Source organism: Microchirus variegatus (genome assembly GCF_963457635.1).
Source record: "Microchirus variegatus genome assembly, chromosome: 12".
NCBI lineage: Eukaryota > Metazoa > Chordata > Actinopteri > Pleuronectiformes > Soleidae > Microchirus > Microchirus variegatus.
The window spans coordinates 12,676,464-12,700,830 of record NC_139813.1 but is presented as its reverse complement, the minus strand read 5'-3'; the positions used below and the strand labels follow the sequence as shown (position 1 = coordinate 12,700,830).

Sequence of the window (24,367 nt, the reverse complement as noted above, 5' to 3'; positions counted from 1 at the left end):
GTCCTTATTCAAATTCTAGATATTTTTAATTCAATTAAAACTCTTCAATTTTGTTACACATAGCCATAATGATGTTGTAGCAAAATGACGTCACAGATAACTGATAGTTAAACTTGGTGATTAAATGTTATAACAGCTTAATATCAGGCCACAGTTAAAAAAAAAAACGCTGACTGCAGGACACATGCTTCCTGCCCACACACACACACACACACACACACACACACACACACATACACACACACTACAATGTGCTGCATTCGCGGTCACTCGGGTAAAACATCCAGGGAGCAGGATTTTATTTTCTGCCAGCATGTACACTGCCAGGGTGCAGCAAAGCTTAACTACAAGGAAGAAAACTGCTTTATTGTGTAGTCAGTGCATCAATCATACTGCTCAAAGAGGTCCAGCGTGTAACATTTACATGAAATTATTTTAATTTGGCAGATTATTGAAGATAACATGGTTAATATTAGTAATTTATAGGTGAACAATCACCTCATTGTTGTTTTTCATTACTACAGAATGAGCCTTTTATATTTGTACCAGGAGCCAGGACAGCTCTACAGAGGCCCACAATGGACAAACCTCTTGAGTTTTGATGCCAAGTGGTTTACATCGTTTCCCCAATTTGCATCATGCAACTTCACCAATACATGTTGCTAAATGTTACACGCTGTACCTTTAAATAAAGGGATTAAAAAGGAACACCTAAATCATGCAACAAAAATATTTACTGGTATTAAGTGCACTTTTTTCCTCCTAAAGTAATGACCTCAGTGATATTTTTTTGCTTTAATTAATCCAGTTTAGAAATGAGAACAATCTCTGCGGAGACCACCCCTTTAAATTAGCATATTATTTTGGCCCCAGTTTAATCTGTATGTGTAAGGAGCAGCGCATGAAGTCGCAGAGATGCCAACAGATACCAAGGATAATTTTAAATAAAAGAAGTCAGTGGAGTCCATAACAGTGTCTTTATTCAAACAGTCAACCACAGAGACTCTCATAACTATTTCTCTTCATTTGAAGCAGCTCAGATACTTTTGATAAGTGGATATATCGGAAATATCCCATGGGAATATTGTTTAACATTATGATACATGAAATGCTGCAATTTAGCATTTATGGACAGTCATTAACAAAACAAGTATTATTCTACCAGTTCAATTAAAAACAACTTCCTCTCTTACACAAAAAGAAACCAACATCCCTGGACAGAAAACAGTATGATATGGTCATCATGAGCATCAACCATTATGTCAAGATGGTGTTCTTTACTAACAAGTTAAAGAAACATAGATAATCCAAGTGGAAGACATGTCACTGCTCTTTTTTAAATTTTATTTTATTTATTTGTTTTTAAAGTAATAGAAAGGACCATTAAAAATCACTCACCATGATGAAGTTATGGCCGACTGGGTCAGAACATATGAACAGATACAAAAATACAAGAAAGAAACTCACAGCATCATTCATTGCATCAGTTCAATTCAACTCCCACAGTCTCTCATTTCTACTTGTGTATGTTTTTAGTGCAGCAACATCCAGGACGCTCCAAAAGAAATCCCAAGCCAAAGTATATACTTCTCATTAAAAAGGACAAGGAACCTTTTTCCAATCCCTCCTGTGGTTTAAGGCATAACGAGAAGTTAGTGAATATCATCATAGATGGCAGTTTGGCTTAGCGTCCCATTGTTGGCATGGTAACAGCTGGGCTCGTCACAGTCGCGTCCTCAGCCTTCCACTGAGATGTCACAGTCTTGATCTGAGTATAAAACTGGATGCCCTGATGACAGAGAGAAGAGTGTACCGTCAGAACATTTTCACTTAGACAATCCTGCACACGACCGCGGGTTTGTTACTTTACCTGCTTGCCATAGAAGTTGGTGTCTCCTCTGAATGAACCTCTGGAGCCAGTGAAGGAAAACATGGGGAGGGGGACGGGGATGGGCACGTTCACGCCAATCTGTATAAACACAGAAGCAAGAATTCATCTACAAGTATGCGACATTTGGTCGTCTTAACCTTAGAAACTGGATGGCAGAGGTAAAGTGAAAGCTATGTGTTTCCATCTGCATACATTTTAATGGACCATACAGGTGGTAAAACTGTAGGAAGTTATTTTATTATTATTATTTAACAGATTTTCTAATATTTATTGACCAAAACATCCACCATTTAATATGTTTTTTTAATCAATATGGATGGCTATCTCACATTGGGTACATCATTTTCTGTTTAAATCACATGGCTCACCTGGCCAACGTCCACGTCATGTGTGAATTTGCGCGCTGTGGCTCCATTGTTGGTGAAGATGGCGGTGCCGTTGCCGTAGGGGTTTTTGTTGATTAAAGAGATGGCATCATCCAGCGTATCAGCCTCCAGAACAACCAGCACTGGTCCAAAGATCTCCTCTGTGTAACACTTCATGTTTGGCTGGAAACAGGAACAGAATGAACAAGAACTCCATGAAGGTTTATTACCCAAACACTGTGCCTACATGTACAACGTTTAGGAAATAATGTTCATTATGTTGTAAAAATAAGCGGTTTAGTGTCTTAAATGTGAATATTTCCTTGGTTCTTTACAACTTCATGACAGTAAAGTGAATATCTTTACACGACATTCACAGGTTTTGCCATTTTGAGACATTTTAAAGCATTTCTCTGACAATACATGGAGAAAACTACTAATGTGTTGATTAGTCGATTATAGAAATACTACTAATACTCAATTGCAGTCCCAACTCAACACCTATTCCATTCTTAGATGACCCCATGAAATCTCATCAATATTCATGAACAGAAAATGTTAAAGGTGGGACTCAGAAGGTTTTTAGGTGAGGGTTTGTGGAAGAGTCCCAGTACATTTCCTGGAACACAATAATCAATCACTGGACAAAAACAGTTTTGCACAATCAAGACCTTTTGGGAAACATGAATGGTGTTGATTTTATGTTTTAAAAAATACCCTTATTCCCAATGCCAGATCTCAGCTCACCTCGACACCGCTCAGGATTGTCGGTCCCACAAAGTTGCCCTTTTCATATCCTTTGACCTTGACATTTCTACCATCCAGCAGCAGACTGGCGCCCTCGTCCACGCCACTCTGGATCAAAGACTCCACCTTGTTCCTGGCTTCGGGGGAAATCAGGGGACCCACATCTGCTCCAGGCTGATCACCTTCACGACAAATAAAATGCAAACATTTCTTTCTACAACACTACAATTTTTTAATAATTCTTCATATCGCCATCGTTCTTTCGTGAAATTACCCGCATTTACACGTAATGATTTGGAGCGCTCCACCAGCTCTGGGAGCCATTTACGAGACTCCCCTACGAAAATGGCGGTGGAGAGCGCCATGCAGCGCTGGCCAGCTGCTCCAAAGGCAGCACCCACCAGCTGGTTGATGGTGTTTTCTTTGTTGGCATCAGGCATCACCACACCATGGTTCTTGGCACCCTGAAATAGAAAATGTAGGACACAGCTCTATAGAATATCTCTCTTCTCTCAACATCAAATGGAGGCACCTAATCATATATGTTATAAATGGCAGTGATTGACAGCCAAGCACGCAGCCGTTGTCATGGCGACAGGGATATTTTGCCTCACATGCATCTATTAAATCATAATTTCATACAGTATATGGAGCACACGAGCAGTCAGTATACGTGGTCAGTTTAAATGAGCACTGCGAGTTCTGCTGTACCATGTTGGACTGCACTCTCTTGCCGTTCTTGGAGCCGCGCTCGTAGATGTACTCTCCAGCCTGGTTGGATCCCACAAAGCTGATGGCTTTGATGGCAGGATGGTCACAGATGAAGTTCACCGCTAAAAAAACAAAAACAATCATGTATCATCGTCATAATCAATATCTATGGTATGGTAAAAACATGAGCACAAACAGCCTGTACATTACTGCAGATGAAGGCTGCACACATAATATACCATCTACATATTGCCTGGGGGTTCTGTGATTAGTATTTAAATTATCCTCAGCCTTTCCCAGGTTCCACCGAGATGTGCTTCTGAATGAGCAGGACACAGGCTCTGTTCACAACTGGTATTAAAATATGTCCCATGTGACCTGATCACTTGTGAAAATCTCAGTTTTGTCACTTCACACCAGTTAATATTAGACTGCATCTCCACGTGTCTCGTGTCTCGTCTCACCCCCCCCCCCCCCCACCCACCACTGGCAAAAAACGTGTGTGTGAGATTGTCCAGTGCAACTCTTGTCAATGTGTTTGTGTAATGGAGAGAGAGTGTGAGAGGCAGGAGGAGACGAGTGAATCAAGCTCTCCTGTCTGATTCACGTGTAGCTTTACAATGAAGTAAGGGATCGAGCCGTGTTCGTAATGTGGCAGTGGCCACAAAAAACATATGGGAAAAAAACTGAGAAAATATTTACAGTTATTTATAAAACTGTGACAGGATGGCAGCCGAGTTGGCGGTCATTCAGTGACATATGTGTCCACCACACATCGTCAAGAATGTGGCTACTCATGCATTCCAGACTTCATCTGAACGTAATCCAGGGCCACGTTCAGATTACCAGGTTGAAGTGACTCAAATCAGACATTTTTTAGGGCTGTTTGGACACAGAGATGTGTCACTGAGTATGCCGTCCTTGATCAGATATACATCGAGCACGTAACTGAGAACAATCAAATCAGTTGACATAATCGACCAGCGCTGGCAGCACAATAATCCCAAACAACAACGGAGAGTGCCCTCAAATTTTCTCCAAAAGCTTCCATTTGTCTTCATCCATACATGCCTCCCAAATACGATGTTATCTGTTATTGATGCGTGAAACTTCAGAGGGAGTGAGGCAAGTGACTCATGGTTATGAAGGTGAACCTGAAACTGCTGTGACTTCGTTTCACACGTGACACACACAAACTAGTGACTTGTAAAGCAGTTGTTTTCAGTCTAACTGAATCATTGGAATCAGTTAATTAAAGATTAGTTCAGTACTTCCTGCATCACCGGAGCACAGACGGCCACTGAACTGAAATACAGCAGCTGAGGTTGTGATGCAGCGCCAGACTCTTCTGTTAAATATTGAGATTTTAGACATTTCCTGGCTAAATCTTGGAGATTAACGCAAGTTTTCAAGATTTTTAAGTCTTTTTAACCGATCTACAGTTCTGCACTGCTCCGTATTATTCTTGTGTACGACGTGAGTCACGCTCATGCCTCTTCCAGTGATGCCACTCTGAACAATCAATGCATAGTATCGGCTCAGCTCGCTTGGAACCTCGCCAGAGGAGGTACGGAAAAATACCAGGTACTATGCTAACTGAAAAAAAAAAAAGACAAATGTGCCGTATCACACCGTGCCGAGTCAAGCCATGTCGGGACCATATAGTAGAAAAGCGCCATAAGGGATCAGATTCTACATGTATCCTCAGTGAATTTTGGAATGCATCCACACCTAAACTTAAAGCTGTGACCAGTCATTCAGGACTGAGTTTACTATGTAACACACGTGCATACACACTTACCTGCATGCTGGCCGTGGATGATGTTGACTGTACCATCTGGTGCCCCGGCATCCTGAATCATTTTGGCCAAGAGCATGGTGCATCCCGGGACACGCTCAGAGGGCTTCATCAGGTAAGTGTTGCCGCACACCATGCCAATAGGGAACATCCACAGAGGAATCATGGCCGGGAAGTTAAAGGGGGCAATGCCGGCACACACTCCGATGGGCAGGCGGTGGGTGTACGTGTCCATATCCTTTGTGATGGAGGGCAAAGTTTCCCCCAGCATGAGAGATGTAATGCTGCAGGCATGCTCCACCACCTCTGATGGATGGAAAAAAAGGTAGGATGAAGTCAAGCAAAGATAAATAAAACTAATAGAGAAAACTAATAGACTTAACGTGGCGTAATCTATATTCATATGAGAAGGCCATTTAACGCTGGCATTAGGGTGTATTATCTAGACTGTGCTCATGCCTCCCAATTAACAGTAACTTTTAATTGAATTTCCCCGTGAAAAATAGAAGTTGTGAAAGTGTCAAGCACCACTAGACCCAGGACGGTAGGAAAGATCTAATTTTGGCAAGACACGCGCAGATGTTGTACGTATTTCACATAATGGGTTGAAAGATGGGGTGTAAGAATAATTTGGGCATTTCAAAAACTGGGAGCCGTACCAAGTACAAAAAATACTTTGGCAGCTCTGTCCTGTAAGCCGAAATATATCTTGGTTTATTTGCAAGTGCACTTAGCTCTTAACTTCTCTCCATGATTCTTGTTGATGTGAGACTGCCAGAGTGAACAAGTAAACCACAACGAGGAGAACTTCATATTTATACAGCATGCAATTAAAAACAGTCTGCGCTGTGCTTTTTTAAAGGGGCAGAAAAAACAAGCCGGTCAGACCGTATAATCAGGGCAGAAAAATGTAAATATGCAGCCTGGTTTGTTACAATCAAAAGATACAGCCTATTAAAACTGTTAAGTCTTTAATCCAATATTATTAATCCCTAGCCTCATGATTATTAAGAGAAGAAAGTGACTTTAGGACAAACACCCAGCAGCCACTTAATGTCAAACATTAACCCACAGTTCGTTATAAAGAGATATCAAAGTGAAGGACTTTTTACATCAGGCCAATACAGATAAAACAGGGGAATTTGATCAATGCAACACATAAACCACAGCTCTAATCCAATCAGGACATGAAAACCTAATAACCCGGCTGGAAATCAAGCCCATGCATTACTTACGCAATCCTCTAAATACATCGCCTTCTGCATCAGCCAGAGTTTTGCCCTGCTCCAGTGTGATCATTTTAGCCAGCTCTTTCTGGAAGGATTAGGAAAACAATTTTAGACATAAGCAAGCAGTTTCGTTTAAATAAATAAATAATTTAAAAAAAAAAATGTCCTCCAATCCCGATCCAATCCTTTCACTACAGAGTATCTGCCTATGCTCGTATTTTCCTCAATAGCAGAGCTGCAAAGTATTTTTTTTTAAATGAAGATCACTGTCGGTAAATTAAAAATTATTCCCGAATGAAGTTTAGAGAGAAAGAAAAACAGACTCTTCTGTTTGTGCAGCTGCATCAGTGAAAGAAGAAGGAAGAGTGTGGCGCTGTCAACAGCTCTCTAAACCAACACTGCGTTTGTGAACGTGTTGTTAAACTGTGACTAAAATGGTGAAAATGTTGCTTCTCTACCAGTTAGTTGAACACGTGGTTTGATGCTGGAGTGTCTACGTTTATATTCTGGACAACGAGTGTCTTAGTAAACTCGAGTTACCTCGGCATGCATTCGTTAAAAAAAAGTCTGCACTCTCATACTTTGTGAGCATGGCGTGCATAAGTGTGTGTGTGTGTACGTGTGCATGTCACAGCGTATGGGGTCAGAGCAAAGTGGAGCAAACCAAAATGAGACATTGTATTAAAATATAAGCAATTTTATCAAACACAAATGTCACTGCAGGTCTGCCCCAAATAAAGCCCTGCTACAGTCTCTAGCTGAGCTACATGAAGAACCTGCTCAGTTTTAATAAAGAGGCTGACAGCCGCATGTGGAAGGCTCTGCAGCTTTGATTTGAAAGTTTATTTGAACGTGGAGGCAACAAGAAACAACAAAACAACCAAAGAAATCCCACCCCTACTCCCTTATTTATATCATATTTATCCCACTCCCTTCACATAGAACATCATCACTTTTCACCTCTTCCTGATGGTCTAATTAAGGTGATTGATGATTTCCAATCTTTTTAAAATTGCTCAGATCAGGATCACGACATCCATAATGCAACCTTTTATTTAACAATGTTCACAGATTTAACCAGCAGCAAGTTACTCTAGAGAAAAAAAGTGCACATGTGAGTTTCCTTACAATATTGTCCTTGATGATTTGCTGGTAGCGCAGAAAGACCTGCTGCCTGGTGAGGATGGAAGTTTCTGACCAGGACTTGAAAGCTCTGGAGCAGGAGTCCACAGCAGCCAGCATCTCCTCCTGTGTAGCTTTGGGGACACGTCCCACCACCTCATTCGTGGCCTGAGGAGCAGAAGACAGTCCATTCAGATGAGGCCAACATCATTACTCAATATTAACAAACAAACATTCTATGTGATAAAAGTACATGTGCATGTTTTGCCAGCTATAATCACTAAAATGCTTGCTAAAATTTAGTAGAAGCTGCTTCATTAATAATAAGCTACGCATCAGTGGACAGGCCTTTTAGGGTGATATGAAACATTACAGGGTTTCTTTACAAATTGAGTCAATATAATTTGGTAAATCAAGACTTCTTTTCTATTTCAACACTCACAATTTACTACTTCAAAGCTGCGCTGGTTATTTGTAGCCAGCGTTGAGGAGAGAGCTCGTTACTGTAGCCTCTGTGCAGGTTTGGTGTCATCCATCTATGAATACTTACCGGGTTGTGAATGTCAAGCCATTCCGACGTGTTGGACTCGACAAATTTGCCATCGATGAACAGCTTGGTGGTGGGCTAGAGGATCACGGAAGAAACACAAGATTAAATCAGTTCCCTGCTTGGTTACACGATGACAGAGTTTACTGGAGACACCTTATTCATCACCACAACATATGCACTCACAGTCTGCAGCTTGAGTTTAAGACCTCTTCGCTTCCTGCACAGCGAGTGGCATGACTGATTCTACGTGTACTACAAAAAAAGGCTTTTAACCTACAATAATTGCTTACTTAATCGGTCGATGAAGAGGAAAAAACGTTTATAATTTTAACTTTGTACATTTTCCATGTGCGAATGCCAAGAAAAATATTGGCAATGTTACCTTGAACTTAGCGACTGCAGCTCTTATATCTATCCAAACCGTTATGTGGTTGTGCTGTAAATAAGTATTGTCCAAAACGTTTTAATTATCCGATTAAAGCACAAATACTATGCAAACATGTTTTTCCTCAAAGCTTTGGTTTCCTTAATTTGTGGTGAGATTTTCGACAACACAGTTCAGGCAGATGTTGTGACACCTCATGTCCCTATGAAACAGCAAAGCATGCCGATATCTTAATTGTCTCTGCAAAATATTAAACCAGAAAGGTTAGTGCACTGTGCAGACTGTGAGCGAGTGCTGCAGAAATGGGGCCCAGGTAATGAGTAAGCATTGCATAAGAACAAAGTGCACTGGGTGAAAAAAAAGACACTGAACAGAGTCTTGATTTCACGATAACATCCGTACATGTATGAAATGCTACAGGGAAAGTGCCCATATTTACATGACATGATCTAAGGTCAGATATGAAGGGAATGCACCAAATTCACATTAAGATCTGATCATACATATCACACATGGACCATTTTTATTATAAAATAAGCCTTTTAAAAAAAGTCTTAATCTGATGCAGTCAACATCTTATTTTAACAACTAACAATAGTTTTTGAGCAAAAGCAATAACATTTATCCCTCAACCAGCTCCTTATTTGAAGGTCACAATTTTTGTGACATTTAGAAAACTAAAATCTACACAGAGATGTTTTGACTCAATAAACCCAACATTAACTCTGGAGACAACATAGGTAAATACCAGACAGATAACAGACAAATCAACCTGGATAATTTTGGCAGTTATCAGATTATTATGACTGACAACATGTAGTCCAACAAGTACAACGCAACTGAACTGAGAAATACTTAAGATATGAGATGCAGCTTCAAAAGCGTTGAGGAGTTTATTGATAAACAAAGAAATACTCTGCACATGGTGCAGTTGGATTTAAACAGCAAACAAAGAAAATCCCACACACAGTCAGGCAAATGGACTGTGACATTGAGAAGCCATCTTAACTAAGAGAGGTGGCAAGACTGTGACCAACAGAGAGATACACAAGCAGATATGAAGACACCCATTCAAAAATCTATACAATGGCCAACATGTAAAAACTCTGTACAACAGCAGTGATATTTTTTTAAATATAACACAAGAACAAACAGGACAAGCAAGTATTGCAGGTTATAGTACCAAATAGACCAGTAGGAACCTAAGCAAATACTTTGCCAAATACAAGGCAAGTTAGACAGTGTGCAGGACTCCTCATCTTTAATGGGGATGTTGAGTAATGTATTGAAGCTTATATAAAACTGTTTAATTATTAATAATGGTATAATCTCAGTATTAATAATGGTATTAGAATGAGACATAGTTTGACATAGTTTGACAGTATTTTCATTCATAAGATAAAGTTGTCTTTTACCAGTGAGGAGGAGGAGTAACACATACGACCCAGCTGGACGGGGGCCTGGAGGGAGGGAAATAAAACACCACAGCCTTAGTTAACTAACACTCGTGCTAAACTCGTGATTATCTGACAGGTCATTCGACTTTTTAGCAAAATAATACAAACAATTATTGCTCTATTTACACAAACATTAAATACGCGGGGGAGGAGTGTGATTTGTGCAACGTGTGAGGCAGTGCATAGTTAGCAACAGCTCTGCATGTTAGCTTAGTTTTGAGTTCACACAAAAAAACAACTTTACTGCACAAAGCACGAATTTGCCCATTTTACCTTCCTGCTCAGTGCGGAGCGGAGGAGAATGGCTGCCATTGTGAAGAGTGGAGGTTGTGGTTTTCCTGCTCAAAAGCCCTTCGACCGACCTGACCTGCACGACCCAGGAGAGCGAAGAGAACTTTAGCTAGCAAAGCAGTAGCTGCATAACAGAGCTATATAATAGAGGGGACGTCAACGGGGAAGCTGCGCTCTAAAGCGATCTGTAAAACATCGCTTACACCGATAGCGTCTCTATCACTAGCTCAGATGACTTGTTTATCTGTGAAATATCGGTGCGCGGCCATTCGCTGTTTCCCTTTAATGTGGGCGGGGCGAAACGTGTTTTGAAGGCCAATCACATCGCAGGAAGCCCTGCCGCCCTCAATCGCAAGAAGCTGATTGGATGTTCTGACACATTAACGACTCCAGTCAATGACAGAACTTTGATCTTAAAAAACAACAACAACCTACTTTGGGAACTTTTATGCCGACACGTTTGCAAAGTAAAACAAAATACTTCCGGGGCCTTTCAACACAGATAGTTCTGTTTCTTAATTTATGGACTAAAAGTCCTTTCAATTGATGAAGGGGAAACTCTTCCAAGTGGCAGGTAACAGTTTCCATGGCAACGCGCTCACAGGCAACATGGACTTCCTACACTGGAGTTGCCATGATGTTGCAGGATGGATCGAGTCTTTAGGATTCCCTCAATACAAAGTAGGTTAAACACTCAGCTCAACATGAGAGAGTCTGTCACAGTCTCCACTGTGATGTTCCACTGCTCTGACTGTGTCATCGTTCATTCCTGTCTCAGCAGGCGTGTTTCACGGACAACCTGATCACTGGGAGGAAGCTCATTTATGTCAACTGTATCTACTTACCGAGGCTTGGAGTCACCGATTTTAAACATATGCAGGTATTTATTCCAGGAAAAGTGGATGTTATTATGGAGGCTTGTTTTACATATCAAAGCAAATCGTGTTCAACAGACTGAGCAGCAACCGAGATACAAATAAAAATGACTTCAAAATGAAAATGTTTAACTTACTCTCCCCATCTGCCGCTGACACAATTTTGAAGTAACCACCATATTCTTCAAGTAAAATAGATTTGTTGTGATTTATGACACAGCCCATTTTGCATATTTGAACCATCAATTAATAGAAGACATGACAACAACAATAGGGACAAACGACTCAGAGAGTGCAAACCTTCACCAAGGCCCACAGAGTCATTCCAGTCAAAAATGACCACCCAAATCTAGCCTTTTCTGTCCTCCATCCCCACAAAACATCATCAAAACCCATCATTTACTTTATGAGTTAATGCACGATGACAGCAGAAGTAATAATTGTTGGTTGCAATCTGAGCTGTTTTCTAAACAACCTCTTTAAAAAAGCTATAAGTGGACTGTCTATAGTCGGTGCCCACTCAGTCGCACGTCCCATTTGGCATTTGTACATTTATTTCCTTTGAAAAGTGTGACATCTAATTAAAGTCGTGTGTTGTGGCTGCATTGCAAGCAAACGACTGTATCACATATTCTGTTTCCTGTTAAAGCACTTGCTTTGTTTTTCCGTTCTTATCTCTTCCTGAAACCAGAGATACCCTGGCATACAGTGCCTTCAACGCTGATTTCCTGTAGAAACACTGTATTCGACAAACTAACACTAATTTGTCTCTAATGGTGTGTAAGATAACGATCTATAAAATCAAAATCCATGTTGGTTTTAGAAATTAAGTGCTTTGTTACATTTGTTGTTGGCAGTGCAGTCTTTAGAACCTTTACTACCAGTGATGCCACAGTCTCTGATAGACAAGAGACTGACACTCTCAGTGGGAACACCTAATTAAATAAAGGTTAGATTCTGTAAACAGTATATATTACCAAAGGACTCTACTGTGCTGTGCACTCTGCAGGTCATCTCTGCGTGTGTGCGCGAGCTGCTGGGAATCACCGAGAGCAGGTGGAGCAGCAGCATCGCTGACCCCTCGCAAGACACCGTGAGCCTGTTCCTGGAGAAGAAGAGCCGCACAGGTGCACAGGCGGACAGTCTCACCTACCAGCTCTTCCTGGATGACATGTGTCAGGGAGCGATCGTCATGAATCACAACAGTAAAGGAGGACAGTAAAACCCATGACATGTCAGTGTCATTTCCCACCAACCGACAGCTCATAATGACTCCGATGAGACGCTCACATAGGTCACACGCAGGCCTTCACATCAACACTTCCCACCAGCGTGTGTTCTGTTGTCACCATGGCTCCTTACATCAGAATTTCTGCTGGGGCTTGTGTTCAGTCTGTAAAACACACACCTGCGATGACTGAAAATCCACTTATACCTGGGTGACTCTACACAAAACAAAAGATGTTATCAGTGATATTGTTTTGTGTGCAATCAAATAAACATGTTTCTCATATGAGTGATTAAACTGTTTGGCTATTCCTATTGATCTCCAGTGGGTGTGTGTGTGTGTGTTGTAACTGGATGGAGCTATCGATCTGGAGTATAGAAATCCTCAGGGTGATTCTCAGGATGACAACTAAACACCTCATTTCCAACACACACCAGGAGGCAACAGAAGCTAAAGGTCATTGTTCTTCACAGTACACACAAAAAAGAGGAGAGAATCTGTGAGTCCGAGAAGAAAATGGCACTATATGTTCTGTAATAGATGAATGCATTTATAGAAAACTTTGGCAACTTGCACAAAAGGCCATAGGATCATTGCATTAGATAGCGATGGGTCCAGTGCCAAGTAGACCCACAGGGAGCCAAGGCTCATGGATTCAGCCAACTCAACACTTCTTTCTTGCCAATAATCTATGTAATAGATGCAGGAATATTCTGCGATACAGGATGCTGTTTGGCTTTCACTCAAACCAGATGGAGTAATGTACAGCAAAGGCTTTATCTTAAAGAATGGGTGTATGTTCATTTATCCAACCTCTGCACGCACAAATCTGGAACACATTTATTTTATTCCCATTTTGTTGAAATTTCTTAGAGAATATTATAAGTGTCTTGCATTTTCGTGTGCAGCAGGGTTCAATCTACATGAATAAATGATGATGCCTGCCTGTGAGATAGGCTGAGAGGCACACTGCATCTGTCTATGCACACAAATGCTCTCTGTGCAGCGCGCAGCGCCCCGATTACCATTCCGAGCACACCAGCCCTGGTCAGAAATGGAGCAGGGTATAGGTGGTTGACAGTCGAGGAGCAGAGAGACAGGGGGGGTTGGATGTAGGCTATATTACGGCAGCAACCTTTCACTCAATCTGGATTAAGTCGCACTGAGCCCCCGTCGTAGCCAGTTGAAAGCGATACAGGAACATCTGGCTGGATTGAGCGCAGCACCAGTCACTCACACACACACACACACAGCAGTAGATATTAGAGCAGCAGCCTGTCGCTGCTACAAAGGCGTTTTCTCTTGTGGAGGTGCACACACACACACATACACACACACACAGGCGGGTGCGCAGTAGAGGCGATTCCGCACAGCTGCAGCCACACCGGGACCCTTCAGCCTGCGCTTTCCCTGCGTCCTATTGTTTTCTCTTCGGGGAGAAACCCCCCGAGCTGCATTTCTACCAATTCGAGGGCATCGCACGAAGAGTCGCACGTCCTTTCTCTGCTGTTCATGGATTTCTTGAAGGGCATCGCTGGTTTTGCAGGCCGTCTCTTGTTATAGCAGTGTTTCGGGACACCTGAATTATCTCCATCGGTCCCATTTTTTTAAGGCAACAACACTGCTGGAATGCTCCCCGCTCCCCTGGGAGGACATGGGCTCAAACACACCCTTCTCTGACTCGGCTTGATGTTTCATCTGCAAGGTAAGTTCAATATTGTATTAACAGATTGTGATTGGTGTGAATTGTCGCCTCTGAACTCCTTTGGGGGGAAGTGTCTTTAAAGCGGCGCATTGACTTGAAGTAGTTCTCCCAGGACCGGTCTGGAAGGCTCCAGATTCCCCTCCTGTGACAGGGGGGTTGTGGCTGAAATCCACCACCAGCCCAGGACCTGCTGCACCGCAAGGTCAGACACATCTCCTCATTTGCCAAAGAACGCCATCAGATTTTATTTTTAGTACCCACTTGGCTGCATCCTACTGTGCTGTGTGTGTGTGTGTGTGTGTGTGTGTGTGTGTGTGTGTGTGTGTGTGTGTGTGTGTGTGTGTGTTTTCTCCCACAGGTGAAAGTGAGAATGATGTCTAATGTGCTCATTATTCAGCCTGCACTCATAGGCTGCTTGCAAGATAAGATTGATTCCAGATGTGAGGAGCGTCTGTGTTTTATGGTGTGTTTTAATCAGCACAGAGGATCCAGTGATAGGCTCTGTCATATCTGCTTGCTCTGTGCTGCTGTGGTGAACCCTGACTGATATGCAAATGGCACATCAGTCATTAGGCTGTGATAGAGTCTAAATTAGGCCACAATAGATAATATGATTATTGTGTGGGCAGAGGGGGAACATGCTGCCCGGATGACTGATGAAGGCAGGTGAAAATGTGGTCCTGGTGATTTTTTTTTTTTTTTTTTTACATTTTATGGAGGATGACTTATAATGGCCTTGTCTTCGGGTGTTAGTTATCACATATCTTATTATTCATGAGTGCCGGAGGCAGCGTTGTAACTGCTACACCAGTGAAAGCAGGCTCACGCCTCATTTTGCTCCCTCTGTGTGCTCCCCTATGTTAATGCACACTCAGTTGCCTATATTACACGCTGCTACCTGGCACTGATAGCACAGAGGTGATATGTGCTTCCTCGGCACCTACACGCTGCTCTGCAGACCAGCTCCACAGTCACTGACCCACATTCCCGCTTCCCACAAAATGAGCTCCTTGTTTTTTCTTGCTTAACGAAGAGTTTCCCAAAAGATTTGAAGCACAGATGATTTGTCATTCACAAACTTGCACACACACACATACACCGTGTATGCCTTCAGCTAAAATAGCCACTTTTTGATTACACAACATAATGAGAGAGGGAAGATTATACATTATTTAGCTGTTTTGTTGCTGTGCGAGGTATAAAACATGCAGCGGGGAAATGAGCCAATAGTTTCTCTGATCGTGGAGTTAATCTTGGCTATCGCCATTTCTTTCCTCATTCAGACAGTAACGTGAAGGGGAAAAAAAACACCTTTGTAATATAGAGGCACAGTGTTATCACAGAGATCGGCAGAGATATAACTGTTTCTAACACTTCCTGTACCTGAAATTACACTTGGGATTTGGCAGATCTGCAGGCCTGCAGGCTCACACTGTGGAGGATATTCATTTGAATCGTCCATATTGATATTCAGAGGTGGTCTTCAGGATTTCTTCATTCTTCCCCTGGAAGACAATCTCATCCCATAAGCCTCTCACCCAGGACATATCACAACACTGAAAAAGAATGAAGTCAGTGATCGGCAATTATTTTAGTCCCCTGCTTCATTAGACAGCAGCTTTCAAAAAAGAAATGTCATAAGATATCCAGCATAGCTCTGGAGTTTGTGCGATGTTGTGAGAAGGAAAACGCTTGAGAATGACAGTGTTCATGAGCAGCACAAAGACACACACACACACAGTAACAATCTGATCTCACTGGGAATTTTTTTTTGATTTCATCAGACTTCTCCATGAAGTCTTTTAGGACTTTATTACACACAGCTGTGGAAAACAGGCTAATGAATCACAGTCTCTGTCTTGCAGAGTGCATGATCTCCTTTCTTCCCGTCACTGCAGTGTCATAAATGGCACAATGGGTCTCATCTGGCCTTTAACAAGGACCCCAGTTTTTGGCCGTTAACTCTAAATAGGACTCTTTGTTGTAAATATTTTAAAGTCATCTGAAAATGAGCCAGTGATTACATCTCACCCCCCAAAAAACTGACGTTTTTTCTGTGTTGCCATGGCATCAAGGCTGTCACCCAAGAGCTATCGCATTCTAACATTGGCAGACTCTGTACAGCAAAAAGGGAGTCACAGCACATACCCACATGCACAAACACAGATGTGTTAGTCAGACGGTTCATAACAGCGTCAATATTTGGTCAGGATGTTTGGACTCAGACTACATGAGCATTTACCTGGTGAAATAGAATTTCTACCACCTCAGTCAAAATATGATCCACTTCAGCAGATGCTGCAGCTCCATTTAGTCTCATAAAGCAGGCAGACCGAGGACCTACTTCACTGCTTTGTCGATACCATTTTGCCATTATGTTGCAGCATCAGTTTACCTCCTCGACACAACAGGGCTTATTTTTGGCAGTAGCGCACGTACAGCTGCCTTTCCCCGAGTAACCCAGGTGAGACGCTGCCGAGATGCCGCCATGTGCCATCGCGTCGGCCTGCACAGAGGCAAAACCAAGCACACGTTATCTCATTACCTTCCTCTCGCAGGCTCCACTTTCCCTGATTCCCTGCCCAGACATGGATTGCAGAGGCTTTTTCATATGATCTCCAGCACAAGTTAGACCATCTGAAAAACATATTCCCCATGACCTCACTGGCCAATTGGCATGCAGTATGCTGCGTAAGGCTTTTCCTGGAGAATGCTACCCCAGGGAGTTCATAGATATCCTCTCCTACAGTGTACCGGTGCTGCTGTGCATGAATGTCTGTCTCTATAGCTGGGGGTTGTTGTGTAGTGAGCTAACTCTATTAGGCACAAATCCACCCACTGGTGTGTTTGAGTGGGTGTGTGCTGTCAGTCTGTTCTGTACTCTGAGGGTGCAGAGACCTGCACAGAGGTAGTAAACGAACATTTGATTGACTAAGAAGGAAATGACGCTTAATGCATCAATAGATTTTGTTTTCCTGCTTCTTTGTCGCCCTCCCAAGTCATCTCATCATAATGAAACTGAAGGATAATGATTTTCCCGGGGCGTGGCATTTAAAGACGAAGCACGTGATTGATGAATGCACAGATTGATTATCTACTTATTTGTTCTTGTACCTGATGAGTGCAACCTGTTATTCAAATTGCCATGAATCACCCGTAATTAAATGCAAATGAGGGAGGCAGCACCGGATAGTGCCTGCGCCCTCTCAGCAGCGAGCGGGGCTGTCTTTTTGTCCTCACAGAACAAATTTAGTTGGGATTACCGTTCACAACCATTCTCTTCACGTTTGGCTGAGTTTTCACCAGCGAAAGAAAGAAAGAAGAAGGAAAAAAAAAAAGAAGCAAAGCGGCCCCCATCACCACCGAATGAATCAATATAACGTCTTCAGCGCCGTTCAAGCCTGGAAGTAGCAGGTCCTCTCTGCCTCATTGCACCTCCAGAGGCTGTGCCATTCAGAGAGTCGGAGCAGAAGGCTGTTGACACACCAACACAAACACCTTAGCTTTCACACGCACTATCCTCTGATGCACATGCACACATAAAAGCACACACTTTTTCCAAGCAGGTACTTGGAAGCCTTTACATAGACTTTAGTAAATAGCACTGTCCTATTTATAGTTCTATATCTTCTCAAGGTTGTTCAATAGGTTGTATTATATTACAGTAGTTAATATTTTTGATGGTATCTTATCAAACATTGTGCTGAAGCTTGACTTAAAGAGTTATATTGCAAATGAAACACATTATGTGTCAGGAAAGATTGCAATTACGCAAGTCATCAAAGAGAGTCGTCTTTGAATGATGATCTACGTCTCAGAGCCTCTGCACCCCTGCATCACAGAATATATCCACTTAATAACTCTCTTGACTGTGTGAATTTGTAAATTTGTTGTCCCTTGTAAAAAAAGAAAAAGAGAAAGGAAACTGTTGAAAAGGGCATTGATTCATTGCTGCACGATCAGCAGTATTCATGAAAATGTCACACCCAGCATGCTGCCTCCGATGATATCTTTCCTCCCATTGCTATTATGGGCCATTTTAAGGTGACCTCTTTCTTGCCTTCTTGTCGGGATGTAATACATTTTACCCACCTGTCAAAATGCATCTGTTGTCAGTGGATGCTACCAGTCTGCCTTTACTCTGCTTTTCACATTAAAAGCATGCCCCACCTCTGGCAGGATGTCAACCTTGTCGCTGTCTGATGTTTTCCTTGTAGACTGTGATAGTTTTCTCACACTAGTGTCAGGGTCATTACACTATAAGAGTTGTGTGTCCCAGCTCTGGTGCGACAAAGGCTTTTGAAGCGTGAAGGTACTGAGCTGGCAGAGTCTTTGCTGATACAAGGGTTTTTACGCAAACTCTACAAGACCCAACGTTTAACAATGGAGTCATTACCAGCAAACCACGGGAAGCCATAATCATAAATGAACCATTGTCTTCGGTATTTAAAGTTTAAAGTCTTTGGATTTTTGTTTTACTACAGATGTGAAATTGGATTCCTGTTTGATTGGATTGGTGTTCTTTTTCTGTGTGCTGTAACGGGAAACCCACAGGGCTGACTATTGCATGTTCAACCAAAGTGAGACTAAATTTCAGCTCAGTAAATATAATCGCAACTAATGTCACCCTTGCTCTGGAACATTGCACAGTGCACTTGCAGAGCTGAGATCTGATCTCCACATTCTTAGTTTTATGACATGCTATATCCCTGACAAGGTCTCAGGATTCATCAAATGGATCCCTCCTTATCCCCCATCTCAGCTGTGTGATAAGTAAGAGTAGCAGCAGAGAGAGCAGAGAGAAAATCAATAGCAAGTCATAGCACATCCTCGCTGAGGTACTGGCTCCAATCATCCCTTCCTTTTGGCGATATGATCCTCGGAGATATCAGTCTAATTCTGATGAGGCCCTGAACTGTCAGTCTAGACTTTCATCCCTCTGTACACAAACATAAAAGGGCTTGTATTATCACATCAAAAACTATGAGCAGGGAGCAGAATCTAAAAAGGACTGTTGCAAAAAAAGCGTATTAGAGCACTGAGCATGATTCACCCTCAGATCTGCAGGTGACTAATTAGTTCCATGTCTAATTGCGCTGCATTTATTGCTTCAGCACGGAGTTGCTGAGCCTCCTGCTCAGAATTTGGACTCAGTAAATCTCAGCTGTGAGCTGGCAGCAAGAGTGTTTCAAATCTAGTGGAAAAGCTTTGACAACAGTTGACTTTGCAGAGCAAAAAAAAAACCCAGTTCCCTTTTTAAATAGAGAATTTTCAGGTTTAAAAAAATTACAGCTTAATGAAGATGATACACATCACAGTTTTATAAATATTTTTCTTTGTCTCTCTCTCTCTTTGCATTGGTCTCTTTTAGGTGCATGAGCCTGACTGAAAAGCCAAATGGAGTATCTCCTGGTTTATCTGATGGTGCTTGGTGTGGCTGTCAAGGCCCACAAAGTCCAAGTCTGCCCCAAACGCTGCGTTTGCCAGATGCTGAACCCCAACCTGGCGACTCTGTGCGATAAAAAGGGGCTACTGTTTGTGCCCCCGAACATTGATAGACACACGGTGGAGATGCGACTGGGGGATAACTTTGTAACCAGTGTCAAACGCAAAGACTTTGCTAACATGACTAAGCTGGTGGACCTGACCCTCTCTCGGAACAGTATTGGCAACATTGTGCCTCATGCTTTCAAAGACCTCGAGAATCTACGAGCCCTTCACCTCGACAGCAACCGACTAACCCGCATCACCAATGACACCTTCAGCGGCATGTCCAAGCTGCACCACCTCATCCTCAACAACAACCAGCTCACCCACATACAGATTGGCGCCTTCAATGACCTCACAGCCCTGGAAGAGCTGGACCTATCCTACAATAATCTGGAAGGTGCTCCGTGGGTGGCCATTCAGAGAATGTCCAATCTCCACACCCTCAATCTGGACCACAACATGATCAGCTACATCCCAGAGGGCACCTTCTCCGGCCTGCAGAAGCTAAAAAGGCTGGACGTGACCTCCAACAAGCTCCAGAAGCTTCCTCCTGATCCTGTTTTCCAAAGAGCAGGGGTCCTGGCCACCTCCGGGATAATGGGACCTACGTCGTTTGCACTGAGCTTTGGAGGAAACCCTCTGAGATGTAACTGTGAGCTACTGTGGCTGCGGAGATTGCGGAGGGAGGATGATCTGGAGACCTGTGCCTCACCACAACATCTCGCTGGGCGCTATTTCTGGACGGTTTCAGAGGAGGAGTTCCTGTGTGAGCCTCCTCTCATCACCAGGCACTCTCAGGTATAACCTCTGAATTGAACTATGTGCTGCTAAGGCATTACACTTCCAACACTTTCTCAGCCAGACATTGGACTTTGCCCCAGTTAATCCAAGGTGGCACTTTGTTCTTTCTCTGACTGTCACACCAGATATTAGCTGTGTGAGTCAGAGGAGCCTTACAACACTTGTGGCCATCATTTGAGCCACACACTGAACTGAATATACTAAAATATATCTTGCCCATAAAATGTAGCAGACTGTGGGTCGTGGAGACTTTTTAGAGTCACTCTTTAGCAGGGTTTTCAGTTATCATTTTAATAAAGCTATTTTGCAGGTTCATGATGAATCCACAGAGATGCTCTTATTACACAGCAGAAGCTTACAGTCATTTAGCCCTTGATTCATGCATACAAACAAAATTATCTGATCAAATCCTTGGCAAATAACCACAGCTATATTATCTCATTTACATTCAGCACTTGTGCATAATAGCAGAAGAGATAATCTCATACACATTCTGCCATATTGATAACTCTGCCTCATCAATTTTCAGCCCAGCGTTATGACCATGATGAGTTGGTGATTTTATTTAGAGAGAATAAAGCTTTAGATCACAGCATCACTAATAAAGGCAGTTATTTACACTGCTGTTGTAAAGCAGTTAGCCCACACTTTTTTTTTTCCACTTTTAGGATGCAGTGTATTATCTAAATTGGTGCATGCGTGTGTGTAGGTGTGTGTGTGTGCATATGCTGAAATCCTCCCACTAACTAGCTAACAATGCCTCTCTTTGCCTCAGGAGCTTCGAGCTTTGGAGGGTCAGAGTGTGAGTCTGCGCTGTAAGGCCAGGGGCGACCCCGACCCCATTATTCACTGGATCGCCCCCGACGGGCGCCTCATGTCCAATTCCTCCAGGGCCACGGTCCACACAGACGGCACTTTGGACATCCTCATCAGCACTGTCAAGGACTCTGGTCTGTGTACTCTCCCCGCTGGCTGCGCTTGCTTTGTTGACTGAATGAAATGAGTTGTTTGTTTGTGTGCACAGACGCCTTTAGGACTCGAGTATTTGTCTGCCCCAGGCGATAAAGTTTAAAGACTTATTCAAAGTCACAATGGAATTAACTTTTCTTTACCTTCACAATCTCCAAATTTGGAAGATTTTACAAATAGCCTTACTGGAACAAGAGGTCAATTAGCTTAGCTAAGCATAAAGAAAGCAGGGGAAATGGCTCTCTAAGCATTGTGGTTTTGGGAAGAGACACTTTATTGGCTCACTGACTGGCAACCATACATTGACGGCAATGTAGGAAGTAACTGCTCCTGACCAAGAACGTCAATCACATCAATTCCCTATAAAAAAGGGTGTTGTATTGTGTATTGTAAGAATATTTATCCAGTTAATTACACTCTCTTGCTGCCTGACAAAGTGTGCTTCTTTTGTGCATGGTCAAAATATTTGTGTCCCTCTCTTTAGTTTAAAGGTGCCAAAAACGCTTACTACATTCAAATTCAAAATACCGAGGTCTTTTAGGTTTCGATTTCTGACATAACTGGCAACCCGTGGTTGCTCGGCAGCTGAGACTCTACTGACTGCAATGATTGGTAGAAGGCGGTAGGTGGCGCCACATGCCAAAACATGATTTCAAAACATAAACATGATTTGCAGTCTGCAAAAGATTTTTTTAATGCAAACATTTTGGTTGCACTGTTGTTGTTGGTGAGTTCAGTTTGTTATATGAACATTATTCCTGAGTCTCTGTGACATATTAGGAGGATTTTATGGTCAGTTGCTTTAGATTTGTGTGGTTCATAATTACATAATGCAACTTTAAATTACTTAACTAACCAACAACAACAGTACAGCCAAAATATTCGCATTAAAAAATATATTTTGCAGACTGCAAATCATGTTTATGTTTTGAAATCATGTTTTGGCATGTGGCGCCACCTACCGCCGTCTTCCAATCATTGCAGTCAGTAGAGTCTCAGCTGCTGAGCAACCACGGGTTGCCAGTTACGTCAGAAAACGAAACCTAAAAGACCTCGGTATTTTTAATGTAGTAACCGTTTTTGGCCACATATGGCGCCTTTAATGCTAAACTAACTGGCTACTGTCAGAGTAGAGACTCACTGGGGCACAAAAGCACACACAGACACACACAGCCACTCTCCCACTGACAGGGTTTGTGCATCCTTTGCTCGCTGGCTTGCAGCTCTCATAACAGCTGGTGTATTGGTTCAATGGGTAAATAAACACAAATGACTGAGCAGTCAAATTCAGCAAATGACACATGTACAGTGTCTTAGCCAAGACAGCAAATTAGTTGAACCCCTTTTTGTAAATATGATTGGCTATGATGAGCTAGGCTTTTAGTGTCTGTTCTCATAATCATAGCAAATGTCAGCTACAAGCTAATTGTATTGGTTTGTGCTCCAGGATCCTTCACCTGCGTGGCCTCTAATCCAGCTGGCGAGGCACAGCAGACTGTGGATCTGGTCATCGCTAAACTCCCTCACATCACCAACAACACAATTGCAGAGCAGGAGCCCGACCCTGGATCATCAGACATCGCCACAGTGACCAAGACAGGTGCCGAGGCTGGAGGAGTGCCTCTGGGGAACACGAAGCCGAGCCAGGAGAAGAAAGTAGTAATTGCAGAGGCCACGTCCACCTCGGCCCTGGTCAAGTTTAACTTCCAGAGGAGTATTCCTGGAATCCGCATGTTCCAGATTCAGTATAATGGGTCATATGATGATTCACTGGTATACAGGTGAGGAGATATCACTTTACCTGCTGGATTAATACAAAGCATGACATTGTAAATGTGATTTATAGTGGGAGATAACGTATGTGCAACAGTGACTTTTAGCATTTAAAATGTGCAAAAAAAGAGGATAGTGAGCAAACCTGACACACGTTCTGTATTTTTTTGTCCTTCAACCTTAGCTGAAGTTCCTTTTTTTGTCTGTCGCGGTCCATCATCAGCTTCTGTTCCTTTTTCTGCCGTCTATATTTTAAATGCATCCCCACTGTAGGTCCTCATTTTGTTTCTCATCTGGTCGAGACATTTTTGAGAGGGGTAGTGAGTCTTTTCAGGTTCGGTATCATTAAACATTTCTGACTTGTTCTGCTGACATCCTACAAGCGTTGTTATTGAGTGGGTGCTGCAACAAATCAAAACGTTAATATACATTTATTGTATGAATATGCTGGCTGCACCATTGTTATCAGTGAAGCCAATTTCAATTTAACATATATCCCTAATCTCTGCTAACAGATCATCTACATTGTCTATCTACTACATTTATTTCTCCAAGTTAGAGAAAGTGCTCTTTATCTTAAAATACTGGTAAAATCTGATTCTCTTCTCATCTAATTAGAATCATATTCCAATCTCTTGATATTTGTTTTTAGCTTATTAGTTGCTTTTCAATGCGCAGCAGCCTCTGAATATGTTGTCTGTCACTCATCAAGGCCCGAGACCTGACTGTCAACATGATTATTTGTGGCGTCTATTAATCTTATCAGGAAGACAGACTGATGCATTATATCTGACTTCTCGTTCTTCGACTCGTAATCCGCCCTCGCAGGAGTGAACCATTTACTATGTGCAAAACCTTGACAATGCTTAATCGACAAAATCAAAGCTGAATGTCAGCACTAAGCTGTGGACTGATAGGAAGATGAAAGCAGAGTCAGCCGGTGTTTAACAAAGAAAAACAGAGCTTCTCACATGACTATT

General features: G+C 42.4%; 3 protein-coding genes across 4 annotated transcripts; 2 read left to right on the top strand and 1 right to left on the bottom strand.

The window, feature by feature from the left end:
- Window positions 1-962: 962 nt before the first annotated feature.
- Window positions 963-10,668, bottom strand: aldh6a1 (aldehyde dehydrogenase 6 family, member A1). The gene is made up of 12 exons (XM_083898295.1): window positions 10,529-10,668; window positions 10,214-10,258; window positions 8,414-8,488; window positions 7,870-8,031; window positions 6,748-6,826; window positions 5,516-5,818; window positions 3,715-3,836; window positions 3,278-3,467; window positions 3,004-3,185; window positions 2,260-2,439; window positions 1,871-1,969; window positions 963-1,789 (listed from the first exon to the last, which is right to left on the bottom strand). Exons 1-12 carry the CDS (start codon window positions 10,565-10,567, stop codon window positions 1,685-1,687), a joined length of 1,581 nt encoding a protein of 526 aa, XP_083754421.1. The 5' UTR covers window positions 10,568-10,668; the 3' UTR covers window positions 963-1,684.
- Window positions 10,669-11,026: 358 nt separating this feature from the next.
- LOC310934536 (sterile alpha motif domain-containing protein 15-like) lies at window positions 11,027-12,828 on the top strand. Of its 2 annotated transcripts, none has more exons than XM_083898281.1 (3): window positions 11,027-11,227; window positions 11,328-11,426; window positions 12,431-12,828. In XM_083898281.1, exons 1-3 carry the CDS (start codon window positions 11,093-11,095, stop codon window positions 12,641-12,643), a joined length of 447 nt encoding a protein of 148 aa, XP_083754407.1. In that variant the 5' UTR covers window positions 11,027-11,092; the 3' UTR covers window positions 12,644-12,828. The 2 variants fall into 2 exon arrangements, with proteins under 2 accessions (XP_083754407.1, XP_083754406.1); XM_083898280.1 differs by having other exon boundaries at window positions 11,325-11,426.
- A 1,714-nt stretch (window positions 12,829-14,542) lies between these two features.
- On the top strand, window positions 14,543-23,399 carry lrfn5b (leucine rich repeat and fibronectin type III domain containing 5b; the record flags this gene model as incomplete). The annotated part of the gene is made up of 4 exons (XM_083898863.1): window positions 14,543-14,556; window positions 19,726-20,642; window positions 21,421-21,595; window positions 23,062-23,399. The coding sequence occupies exons 2-4, from the start codon at window positions 19,752-19,754 to the stop codon at window positions 23,397-23,399; spliced, it is 1,404 nt and encodes a 467-aa protein (XP_083754989.1). The 5' UTR covers window positions 14,543-14,556; window positions 19,726-19,751.
- Between the last annotated feature and the right edge of the window lie 968 nt (window positions 23,400-24,367).